The 13,662-nt window shown below is 33.6% G+C and overlaps 1 protein-coding gene across 3 annotated transcripts in view; it reads left to right on the plus strand.

The window, feature by feature from the left end:
• Nucleotides 1-2,572: 2,572 nt before the first annotated feature.
• The window catches only part of grb14 (growth factor receptor-bound protein 14), a 58,297-nt gene continuing 47,207 nt past the window's right edge, over nucleotides 2,573-13,662 (plus strand). The window contains exons 1-2 of one of the 3 annotated variants that reach the window (XM_088605442.1): nucleotides 2,573-3,124; nucleotides 5,287-5,416. In XM_088605442.1, the coding sequence (XP_088461568.1) occupies nucleotides 2,937-3,124; nucleotides 5,287-5,416 (318 nt within the window). In that variant the 5' untranslated portion in view covers nucleotides 2,573-2,936. The remainder of the gene's footprint in view (nucleotides 3,125-5,286; nucleotides 5,417-13,662) is intronic. The other 2 variants (XM_088605440.1, XM_088605441.1) reach the window with 2 other exon arrangements.

Genomic DNA, 13,662 nt, shown 5'->3' on the forward strand with positions numbered 1-13,662 from the left:
ATGAGCTCATGTTTGTTAGGAATTATGCAAATATCAACAATTATTGTTGTTATAAGTCCACAGGGATGATTTATGAATATTCAGTGTACATGTATATGTTTTATGGGATGCCATTTCATCCCTAATAAATGAGTCCTGTGGAATAGTGCAACACGGAACACAATAAAGTGAAGGAAAGCACCATAAAACCGTGGTAATATCATTGTGAAGTCCTGTGTACAGGGAGTGATCATGCAACATTATATAAACTGTGATAAAGCTTGGCATAACATAGTAAAAGCACATCTTGGCAAAGCAAATGCAAAAATATTGGGCTGAGTGACAATGTTAAAATTCAACATGGCTGTTAGAGAGGTTCATTTTGCCTTCCTCTTTTCTTGTAATGAAATCACATTGTGGTTATAGGATCACTTCAGTCCCCATGTTCTATAAATCCAACACGCTAAATTTAAATCCGAATGCTCCAATTGGAGATATGTAATTACTGCACTGTACTAGGACCACTGCTCTTCCTAGTTTATATGGATGATATACAGTAGATTCTTAGTAACTTAGTCAAATGTGCAGACAATACCAAATTATGAGGATTGGGAAACACTGTAGAAACCACAAATACATTTCAAAAAGACTTGGCAAACATGCAGCAGGTGACATTTAATATAGGCAAGTGTGGGTTTTTACATGCAGGTAGCAAAAATATAAACATCAATCCAAAATAAAACATAAATACAGAATAGGAAGTGCTAACACAGAAGAGGTTAATTTTGAAAATGACTTGGCTGTTAATATTGAGACATCATTTGCTTACAATTGAAGTGATTAAAAAGACAAATCTTAGGATATATACCTAAAATAGCAGAATTTAAATGGATGTTAAAATTGTATAAAACACTTGTAAGGTTTTGTTTAGAACATTGTGTACAATTTCGGTCACCATGTTCTAGAAAAGATATTGCCAATAGAGACTAAATCATTTCTTCTTGAATCTCAATGGCATTTCAAAATCCCCAGGGGCATTGATTAAGTGAGTCCTGCAGCCTTCCTCAGCATGAACAGTGGAGCATGAATCATGAGACACAAGTGGAAACTATGTGGAAGTGAATTTAAACCTGAGAACAGGAGGCACTTCTTTATTCGGAGGGCTGAGAGATTATGGAATACTTTACCCAGCTGTATTGTTGAAACCAATACCCAGGCTTCTCTCAAGAAATGGTTGGATGAGGTACTTGGATCAAATGGCCTTTCATTGTTTTGACTCTTCTTATGTTCTAATCTGATTTTGTCCTGAGAAATTAGAGCAATGTGTAGAAAAGACACATTTTGAAGTGATCAAGTTGAATGACAAGAGGGGATGTCTTTTTTTATTTAAAACACTGAGTATTTTTTTTGTAACCTTGGTATACCTGAATCAATAAGAGATAAATGAATATTCATAACTTAGGAATTCCAGAAAGACAGTTGTCTTCTGACACCACCAAAGTGCAACACTCTAAAATTTAATTCAAATTTCATATTCGGTACCTCTTTATAGTACAGATGTATGTATACATTTGATTAAAGTAAAGTGTGGATGAAATTAAGAAGAACATTTTGGTTATATTAATAGCACAACAGCTTTTCTGAACAGGAAGATTAAAGTCAAATTAGTTCATTTTTTATGTGATTAAGAAATCTATAATATACTCTTGTAATAAACTGGAATATAGTGTGTATATTTCTTATTCTTTAAAAAAGAGTGGTCAAACCATGTTGTAAAATAAGGTGGATCATAACCTCACTGGACTCTTTAAACAACTGTAGTGAAAAGTGCTTCAAGGAGCAGTGTAATTTCAAATACACCAAATGGGGAGAGCTTTCCTATGGTCAATGACAGTACACAGATGACACTATAGTGGCAAGTGTGCTAGCAATATTGCTCACCAGGAGCACACTACACAATGCCGGAAGGATTCCAGTGATCTCACTGACCTGTGTTATGTATTGCTATTGTCCATGCATATCTCTGCATATTTACTGTACATTTGTATGTAAAAAATCCACATCTTTACATGGAGATCGATATAAAATAGCTTTGGAAGAATTACATTATCTTCAGAGTTATTTAGTAAATTATACCTAAATTATGATTTGTGTTTAATCACTAACAATGAAGACAGCGTTTTCCATTATTGTACTGTTGCCAGAAGAACTTCAAGGCTTATTGAAATTTCTGCAGAACAGATAAATGTTTTAAAACCAGAAATTGAAAATCTCATCTGTATGTAATTTATGACAGTCTTTGACTTAATAGTCAAAAACTGGTTCAGTTCAGCCCTACTTGAAAAAAAGCTGACTTCATCAGAATGCTTACTTTAATGTAAAAGCACATTTTCAAATACTGTATATATGCACACGTATGAAAAATAGCTGCATTTTAAACTCTGTGCTTGAATATAGTTTCCGAATAGTGCTGAGTTTAAAGTACAATTAGGAACTCAGTGCAAAGTCCATGACAAAGAAACAGTTGGTTTACAGTCTGGAAGTGTGCCAGATCTCATTACAAGACTAAGTTGCATACCGGCAATGAAGAACCTTTTGTATAAGTTGCTTTGTGCAGCATTTACTTCAGGTGGTGTTTGAAGAAAAAAAAAAAGAAGTCAGCCAAGACTGCATTGACAAAACAAATTTTTGAATTTAATGTGCTACTGTGTAAATGCAACGAAGACCGACTTAGGAGTCATCACTTTAAAAATAACTTTATTGTGGTGGATCATGTTTTGGTAGGAGGGATCATTTATCGTGCTGTTGCAGGCTAGCAGCATATGAAGCGCTGAGGTTAAGCTGCGTGCAGAGGGCAGAGGAGCCCAATGTGTTAACAGAGTGCTCTGTAGATACTTTGCGTCAATAGGAATTCTGCTCTTTCTCGTTTTAACGATGCCTTGGATATAGCCATCTCCATGAGTGATATGAGTAATACAGTAGAAGACTTACAAACTTCTGGAAACCTGGGAGAAAAAACAGCTATTTTTCAACATGACAGGAGTAATGCAAGTCGTTTTTCCAGCCCATCGTTGATACCTCTGCGTGCACCCTTACCACCATCAAATGCTCTACAAAATAAGGCAGCTCTTTTCAAGGGGATTAGGTATGACTGGTTTAATATAAATGTATAATCATAGATATTGTTTTTCTGTATCGCTTGCATTGGTTTTGAATTGTGCTCTTGCAGAATAAGATACATTTTTACAGTTTTCAGCATGCAACCTTTTAAAAGGCAAGCTAATTTTTAACTTCTGTGATCAGTGAGTGCTTTTAATGTGCACTCTAATAGCAGGATACTAACATTATTGTGTTCTCAGTAGAATAGGCAATAGAATTTGTACTTGTAAATACAAGTGGCAAATAATGTAGATTAAAGAATAAAGAGGTTAGTAAGTCCGTTTCCTACATTTTGACAGCACGAACAAAGAATCTTATTGAATTCTACCACCTGTTACTTTCCTGAATATAATTAGTTACTTAGTAACATTTGTATTTACGGAGCAGTGAAGTTATCTCATTGTGGCACTACTTTTGGCATGCTTAAAATATTGATCAACTTTAAAATATACAAGTTATGTTCAGCTTTTATGCATTTCTTTTCTTGCCAAAAATATCAAGTAGCTTTTATTAGGGCAGGTGTAACTTTCCCACATACAATGCTATTAAAAACATTCTTACTGTATTCTGTCAGTAATGCAGTTGTGCTCTGTCAATCCCAACTTCATTCTCATGGACACAGCTGTGTTCTTGTTGCTAACTGTAAATAAGGTGGTGTTTAAAACTACAATCCTCTCTAAAATGAAACTAATACAGGACTGATTAGCTAAACAGAATCTTATCAAGTTTTATTATCATTTTGAAATAAAAGCCTTATTATATGATCATATTATTTGTTCATGTCTGATTCTGCATCATTAATTACTCTGGGTAGAAGACTGGAAGGTCTGTTAACATACTGATGTGGCAGCAGAAATTAACCCTTTATTCTTTCAGATCCGCTGTTCTTAGTCAGAGTACTTGCAGATAACATGGATGACACTAAGTATCCCATCATATAGAAATTGTGCAAATCTTTGTATACATTAAGCAGTATCAACAACCCAACAGGCGTATACCATTTATCTAGGTAGCTTGAATTATTTCTAGCTTTGTCTGTTTGGTATTTTTTTATTCATGTTTTATTTGAAAACTAAAGAAAGATACCACAAAGATTGCTTTTCAAAAGCTTTTTGATTTAGGAGACGTTTTGTAAAAAGTATAGTGTGTTTTTTTCAATCAACTTTATCTAGTACAATGATTTATGAGTCAATTTCCAAAGGAAAGGTTCTTGAGATCTACTTTACGTCCTTACATTTCATTTTACAGTCAATATTTTCAGGAAAGGTTGATGGTGTTGCAAGGTACAGTAATTATTGTTGTTTTTATTAGTTCTGTTTTATTTTCTTTATATTTCAATTTATGAGGCAAAAAAGCCTCAGAACATATGTGTACAAGATAATGTACATCAGAAAAAAATTCCAACTACTGTATAAACAAAAGGAATCAGAAAAGATAATTATACAATGGAACCTATGCATCATAAATTCTTTAAGAATGCCACTTTGAACAAGAAAATCTTAAGACAGATTCAGAATTCCTGATTTCACAGAAAAGAGTATTCCACAGACTAGGTGTTTAGCAGGAGAAGGCACTATCACCTTTCTCTAATGGGACCAATATGAAACTAAGGGTTTATTTGTCAGGTCAGAAACATGAATGATTTTAAAGTTCTTTTACTTTACTAAAATATTTTACCAGTAGTTGTAATATAAATGTGGGTTAACATTATTACATTACTGTATATACAGTACAGTGTGTCTAAAATTACAGAGATAACATTTTCCATCGTATAACTTACTTACTGTACTAGTCATATGTTAGAAAGTGGGTTAAATCTTTTCTGAATACGCATTCTCCCTAAAGGATATAATGACATGTTAAGAAACAGTACCTTATCTTAAAACCACAGTGTGTAGAATACGAATTACATCTTAAATTTAATGTCTATGATAGATTTGCGGAAAAAGAGAGACATGCCCGACATGCCGTAAGGCTTTGGGAACTCAGCCAAACAGTTGTCAGTTGCGTTAAAAATGACAACACTGACTTTTTTATCCTCTTTTTTTAAACTTTTCTAAAATTAACAATGTACTACTCGACTATTTATTAGTACTGCAAAACAAATTCAATGACATGATTTATGATACAGTTGTTTTCTTGAAACAGGAAAAGTAAGGAGGGTGAGGAAATGCTGGCTGCTTCAATTCCAAATCCTTTTCCAGAATTGTTTTCTTCTACAGTGTCATCTCTAGTCTCAGATTGCTTATTACCTTGGACCAAAAGGAATAAAACTCAGGTTGGTAACATTCTTTTATGTGTTGTTTTTTGTTTTCGATAAGTGTATTTTCATGTGCAAGGTGAAGCTTCAGGAGATACAGTACAGTATATTTCTCCTGACAATGTAAAAATCAGTATCAGTTTATGTATTATAGGCCTTTCTTTTCAAGCCACCCTCACACATCCTAGAATGAGTAATTCAAGCTGTACAGCTTGAGTATTAAATAATTGTTTACATATACATACTGTATTATTGTAGAACTGTCTTCGTCGATCAATGAGAAAGAGTAATTTAATGTCACAGGTTGGCATTTTGCTGTTGCTGTGTATTAATTTTCAATGAAACTGGCATTGATAATATAAGATGTGTTTGTCTATGGGAAAATGTGAAAAAAATGTTTGGAAATGTAGCCAATGCATCATGGGGCCAAACCATATGCTGGAAAAGTAACAGATGTATCTTAAGTTTCCTTCTGCATGAGGTAGCCTTTTTCCTGAAAGAAGATTTTAATCTTTCAGTCAATGATTGCTCATTTCTGGTTACATAAGAACAGAGATTGCTGACTAAGACACTTCATAGACCAACATTTTTAGTAATCATTGTCTTTGGTTCATAACATAAAATCAGCATAAAGATTAACATAAAAGATCACCGTTTTCCATGTTATGCTTTCAACAGCTAAGTCAGCACATTGAACCAATACAATGTACTGTAATGTTTGTTCACTCTAAATCTTAGTCTACAAAGACTTTGTAGCTTGTATCAGAGTCCATTTGCAGTATGTTCAATTATGTGTACACTAGCTGAAGAAATTCGTATTGGAGTTATTTTATGTGTAATTAATACACTTCATTTCAAATTCAAAACACTATAGTGTCATTATCCTGTGTTTTCTATTTCTAAAATGTTATTTGAATATTCATGTAAATCCATTTTTCTCTTTACGTTCTCCTAAGCGGCCTTCTTGTGAAGCTTGTTTACAATATATGTACCTGATCAGCAAATGTATATTGAAGCTGTAGGCATTATATTCAGATAGACTGCTTCCCACTTTGTGATAAAATGTGATTGAACTTTCTTTCTGGGTATTTGTTGTCATTGTTGCTTGGATACAACGGCATATTATAGAAGTGATAAGTAGATACAGAAAAATTTATTTAATTCGTGTACAGTGACTACAAATATATACAGTATTGCATATATTAATACATATCATTAATAAACTTGGATAAGCCTGTCAGATATTTGTTGAGCTGGATTTATTATACTGTACAAACGTCCACTGAAGCTGAATATTTGTCCAATGGTCTTGATGGTTTAAATTGCTGGTTTCAGACAGTACATGAGGTTTGTCTAAAAAAACTATTTTTGAGGAATATGCCTTTTTCCAGAAGTAGTATACTATCATTAATTTTATTGTAATACTTTCAGTATTGAAAGCATTGTACTGTGTCTGTGTACACAGATTTGATTACCAAAATTTACAATATATACTGTATAAAAAATATTTTGTAATTTTGATATATACTGTATATAGAATATTATATAAATAGCTTGGGAATGCCTTTAAGGGAAATAGATAGACATTATCATTGTCTCATTCTGTGTAGTATTGCTAAATATCATGTGATCGAAGTTACAAAAGTAAATTTATTTTGTTCATTTATTCATTTATTTTGTCTTTCACCACAGGCACTGAATATCATATTCATGGTGTTTTTTTTTTACAATAAATGGGACAGTGAATACTAAGTTAAGCATTCCTATTAAAACAGTTCTTGCTACAGTTAGCATGCCTTATCACTTTCCATTCATCAATCCATCATCGGAAATCTGTTTGTCCTGGTGAGGGTAACCTATCCCCAGAGCGTATCCCAGAACCATTAGCTACAAGGTGAGACTAAGGACTTGACTGGGGTGCCAGATCATTGTAGGGCCATAGAGAAACTGACAATTTCTTTTTCTTAAACAGAATTGCCAATTATTTTTCTTATACCCTATAATTTAGAATCCCCAATTATGTGTTCTTCATGTCCTGGCTCATGGTTATGATCCCAGTGACTGTGCACAGGAGAATGAGGAAGTGTAGGCAGATGCATCACAGCCTTGTACCAGAGGTGCTGTGCCAGAGGCATAAGCCTGCGAGCACTAAGGAGGCTGCAGGTGTTGCTACTGTATGTTGCTATTAGCCAAGAGTCCTGGCTGACTAATGTTACATGAGTCTCTGCAAAAGTCAATTATACTGTACGTCATCGTTTGAGAAAACCTGCAAACAGCCGATTAGTGACTTGACCCAGGCTCAAACACATGACACCTGGTTCATAGGGATCAGTCTGTACTTGTGTGAGTGCCTTTTCTGGTTGTTCTTAGAGAAATTACACACTGAATACAAGACTGTGTCTTTTGTGTTTGACTTGTAACATTACCTCTTATTACTGGCGGTTGGGTTAATATCCTGATTTAATCTGGGTAATGGTGTCTCAGAATGTTTTAAAATTGTCAGTTTATTAAATCATTTGTTAAATTTGTGCAGTCTCTGTCTCAACTCTTCTTATATACAGTATAATGTGAAGAAAAAAAATTATTCTGATCACGCTTAAAAAATAAAGCAGCATTTATCTGTACAGGCGTGATTAAAACTATTATTAAAATTGATAATTTTCCAGTTTGTCCCTGAAGTAATTATCAGAAACTTAAATAAAATGAGTAAAACAGCCTTGTTTAATATTTATCAGAAACTAATATTATGTGAAACTTATATTAAGAAAATGGAAAAAACATTTGGAAATCACGCTTGTTGTCTCAGAAATGTTGGTCTTGTTTTCCTCTGATCAGCAAGAGGGCAGTGTTTTACAGATTTTTAGAAAAGCTCAACATGTGGTTCTGTGTTTGAAAAAGCCCTGACCACTGCTTTTTATATGCGTAATGTACCTGGACATGTAACCTGACATATTTAGTGTTCCATCATTTATATAATAACAAATCATAATAACCAATTTCCATTTACTTTCCAATAACTTTCACCATTACCTTTTTAAACTGTCTTTTGTAACCAAAGTGTCAGTTACAATTATTTGGATCTAAGTCAATCTGGTCTTTGTAGTCCTGTAGTAATTTACTAATGTACAGTAGTTTTGCATGAGCAAAAGCACACCTTTTAAAGTTAAAGGGATTATATTAATGATTTGGAAAGCAGCTGTTAATATCTGTTTTAAAGGTTTGCCAGAACAAACACATTGCTTACACATACTGTTCATTGTACAATATTCCCAAAATATCTCATTTGAGTAAAATTACATATTTACATATCATGGAACACAAAAAGGTGAGTAGGACAAAAGTGTCTGTACTATTCTACAGTATGTACAGTATGTAGAGTACATGTGCCCTCCGTTGTAACTCTAGTATAGCAAACCCACAGGATCTGGTTTTAGATTAAATACAAAGTATCCTCTTACTACAGTATATAAGTGTTGAAGATTTTCTGTCCATCGTACAGTATCTGTTTAGCACACGTAGGGGAACATTTTGATAGCAAAGGCTATCACATAGCCTTTGCTACATAGTGAAAAAGAATCTGCTTATGTTCATCATTTATTTCTTTACTAAAATCATTTTTGGTTTTATGTGAGTAAGACAGCAATTCTAACTTTTCCCAGCAAAGTCAGAATAATTCTTTACAAATATGACAACTATTAAAGTAAAGTACTTCTCCTAATTGCATATTTCCGCTCACAGATTCCTACAGAATAATATAGTCCTTCTCAGTTACACATGATGCAGTTTATAAAACTATTATGGTTTTGTGTCTAAGTAAAAAATAGCCAAGTGCTCTTTTCTACATTTTTTATGTGTGCGCAATAATTTTCCTTATAATATTTTTAGATGTTTTTTAATCTTACAGCTGCTGCCCTTGACTACTTTCCGTTTTACTTCCAAATATCCCTAATTCTCAGAACATGGAATATCACAAGAGAAATAAAATTAGAACAATAAAAAAGCATTATTTTTGACATTTATAGCATATATTAAGCAGAACTGATCTATACAGAAAAATGCACTAGATTCAAAACATTAAGGACAACAGCAAATAAAGGAAAGAGTAAAAGCTAACACAAAATCAGCCCTTTCTGTTCTGTATTTGAGATATTACACAGGATTCCCATAATGTTTAATATATTGTGCAATAGTTTTCTGAACATTTAAGAATTATGAACAAAACAGAGTGCAGAAGCTTGACGACTACTTTGAATGCTATCCAGATAAAGTAGTCATTTAAATATAGAATTAATTACTTGTTTATAATCATTTAAAAATGAAGCAGGTTATGAGCCTTAATAAGCTCAACAGTGGCTATAAATTTACTTTTGGTGTTCTACAGATCAACTACATCACGTAGTTGAATAATGTATAATTGGTATATTTTTCTGTGGATCAGATGTTTCTTTAACATGGGAAGAATCCTAAAACACTGTAAAATTGTTAACATAATCAGGGGTAAATAAGAGCAAAATAAGCATAATTAAACCAGAAAGAGAGCCTAGAGTTGAATTCACATATATTTGTCACTCGTAATCTACAGTATGTTAACCCTGCCAGGAGAACAGCTGAAAACAAAAGCTTTCAGAATGTTTGTAATTCAGTGAAGATGTAAAACAAGTATGTTTTATAGTATGAAACATGTTTTATGTATATAATATGTTTTCTTTTTAATTTCAGCCAACAAAAGGAGAATGTTGTTGTAAACATTTCCTTAAATTCCTTAAATGTAAACATTCCATAAATTAGGGATATCTGCTTTTTAATACAATGTTTTTAATACTGTACAATTTGGAATACACAGTTACTTGTAAAATTCTTAATACCAACACACAGGCTTCCCCACAGTTCAAGCACTGTCATGAGCTGCCCCAGCTGTCAGACTTTGAGGTCCACAGTGACCACAGTATTTGCCCACAGCAATTAAATTAGAATCGATTGGAAGAGAAAAGTGGTTTTACGATCTCATACTATAGGTAGTCCATATTGTGCAGTAGTCACTGCTCCATGGCAATCTATGAATATCATGGGCTACTCAAGTTTACCAGTGAATCGTGTCACTTGGAGAATCAGTCAGTTAACTGTTATGTCCTGTGATGTCTGTTCTGCAGGGCTCAAACTGCAGTTTGAACAGGCACTATTGTAAGTTTAACTACTCAAGAGCCAAGTAGAGATGTTTTAATTTTTTTTTTCAGATTACAGTAAGCTGCACTATACATAAGTTTTGCAATTGAAGAAAAAACATTATAGGCAATAGCATTAAAGTGGCACAACATTAGTTTTATACCAACATCTCTGTAAGAAAGTGACTGGGCTTTATTCGATGTTTTACAGACTATGCTGCAGTGTTCTAAGTTATATTTAGCTAACATTTTCACTGCACTATCCTATCATTTTCAGTGTACCAATGTACATTTTAAACAGATGACTTTTTGATCAGTTTATTTCACAGAATGTTATTGTTAAGGGTTTGTTTCAGGGTTTGAAATGTGTGCTTGTTGCTCTTTCTTGACAATGACAAACATATTTTGAGGAAAATAACTCATCTGTCTTGCAGCATTATAACTATTGTGGCAAGACATTTGTTCCTAAATTAAAATTTGTTTTTGTCTGGCAATAACAGGAATTCAAGTATTCTATTCAAGTATAACAAGTATACTGGAGCTTGTTGAAACAGACGCAGTGATCATCTTACAGTACTTAAAGCTATAATGCCTTTGCATATTTCCATATTACAAGTGTACTGCTAATATTTGGATAATGCAGCTAAGACCAATAATTACAGGTCTGAAGGCATTTGTGGTTTATTTTTTTTTTATTTTATGATCAATTACTGTGTATTGTTTAATGTTCATGTGGATATCATGTGTAAAAGTTCATGTTGCATAAACTGAGATTCTTTTAACAGTTTTAATGTTGTCAGAGTTCAAAAAAGAACACAAAGTTATAAATATTTCTGTGTTTCTCCAAGATAGTTCAAGGAAATGTCCTTTTTCCCTTGCTATGCACTTTGGCAAAACAAATGTTTCAAGGTAACAAATATGGTATTATTAGGGAAAATGTTATCTGGTTCTCCAGAGCTATTTGTCCTTCTTTTATTTGTTGAATTTGTTATTTTTGCCCACTTAGACAAAATGTTGCTTACGAAATACTAAAACACCACTGAGATTGCTTAGCACAGACCTTTTTTTTTACAGTATCTGATCTGTGTACCCATCTTTTAGCACGCAGTTATTGGAAAATATCAGTGTTTCTTTGATTATTTGAACATTTTCTTGTAATATTGTTTATGGTTTAAATTATTTTGAAAGAATTGTAAATAGCATGGTGTTAGAGCCTGCTCTTTCAGAAGTATTAAGGCACTTATGTGTTCACCTTGTGAAACAGAATACAAGTGCACTTTGGAGCTTGACCTCAGTCATGTCTCTCTTTTGATGGTTTGCAAATGCTGCCAAGGAAGAAGTTACTCCAGTATGTTTTCAGCACTTCAAGCTTTAACGTTTCCAATATGATTTTTTAGCTGTGATTTGTGTTACTGAGAGAACCTAATTTTTTAGATCTAAAAAACAGGTCGTTGTTTTCAAAAATAAAACTTTCAGAAAATGCATTTTGTGTGGTATAGTTCTTTAGATCTGCCTTTGTGAGAAGAATATGGCTTTCATGGGTTCTTTGTTTATTTGTATAAGCTTTTTGTAGGGCCAAATCCTATAACGTATGTAGGGCAATGACTTCATGAGGACTATGAGACTTACAGAGTATTCCATTTTAATCTTTCTGATTTTGGTAGATAAAATTCTTTGTAGCCTGAAAAATCTGGATCCCCACACATGTGTTTGTACTCTATGTACACACAGAAACAGGATGGCAAGTAGAAGCCTACAATTTGCCATAAAGGAGCATCTGTTTATTTAAAAGACTTTGCATTACCGCTGGAAATTACCAATAGCTCATAGTGCATCCCTTTTGGCAGCAATATCCATCATGTGGACAAGATCAGCAGTCCTGCAGTTAGTGATTTCTGCCTATTCCTGTAACTGAATCCATTGTTCATCTCCAGTAATTTCCCAGCCTAGGCTGGAGTGTGATGCCCTTCTGAAGGTCTTGTTTGGTCGCAGATGTTGGTCTCCAAAGAAACGGAAACAGCAATGTGTTCTATCAAGATCCTTCAAAAGAGACACCTGAGATAACTGTTTTTACCAGAGATTTGCCGGCTGTAGAGGAGTCATACTTTAATGTACAGTAAGATGGCGAAAATGGAAAGATACTGAGGGCATCACAGCTCTCCCATACATGGCTAATCATTGGACACAAACCCTATATGTGTGGGCCGTCTCTCAACAATGCCCGTGAAGTGTCTCAGAAAACTGATTTCCAAGATTGTCTCGTCCAGATTTATGTTCTTGGCCTGTCATGGAAGTCATGGATGGCGACAAATACTGTACAATTGGAAACTAAAATGATCTAAAATCAGCTTCACTGCACATGGGATAAATACAGTACGTCTGAAAAACTTGGATGTAACAAGAACAGGGGCCTTTGGCAATGTTGGATTCCACATGTTAGCTGTGATGATTAGAGAGACTGTACTGAAGAATGTTTAAATCATAAATAAATAGTCTGTAACATCCATCTGTAGGACCACATATACTGTATATTTGGCTTCAGATGAGACTGAAAAATTGCTTCCAGATAAACTGGCATAAGACTTGTGCTCATGACTCAGAGAATTGTTTGATGAGTCAAGCACTACCTGTACCTAATCTTTCGGACAATATAATGTGTACAAGCTTCTGTGAAGACTACATGTAAGGCAATAAACATGGTCTTCATGTTAAGGTCTGTTGTATATTAACTAATCAAAATTTGTCTTGCAGTTTATTTTCAAAGTTTTAAAGAAAGGTGGCACTGTACCTAATTGTAAAAATGATCACATCAGTAATTTATATTTTTTAACAAACATTTTTTATGGCAAATTGAACAACAAACACACTCAAATAAATTGAAGGTATTATACTCATAATTATGTTTATTAATCATTTTATATTAATAATTATGTATATGTACTGTCACATTGAAAGTCTGTATAACATGAAAACCCTAGTTTAGACAACATGGCCAAACAGCCATTTTGAATATTTCTAAAATGTTTAAAGGACCTTAAAACAAATTTAAAAAGGTAAGTTGTGCTGGATGGATTGAATAACTGAAACGGATTTAAGCAAAGC

Source organism: Lepisosteus platostomus, chromosome 14 (genome assembly GCF_059453375.1).
Source record: "Lepisosteus platostomus isolate fLepPlt1 chromosome 14, fLepPlt1.hap1, whole genome shotgun sequence".
Taxonomy (NCBI): Eukaryota; Metazoa; Chordata; class Actinopteri; order Semionotiformes; family Lepisosteidae; genus Lepisosteus; species Lepisosteus platostomus.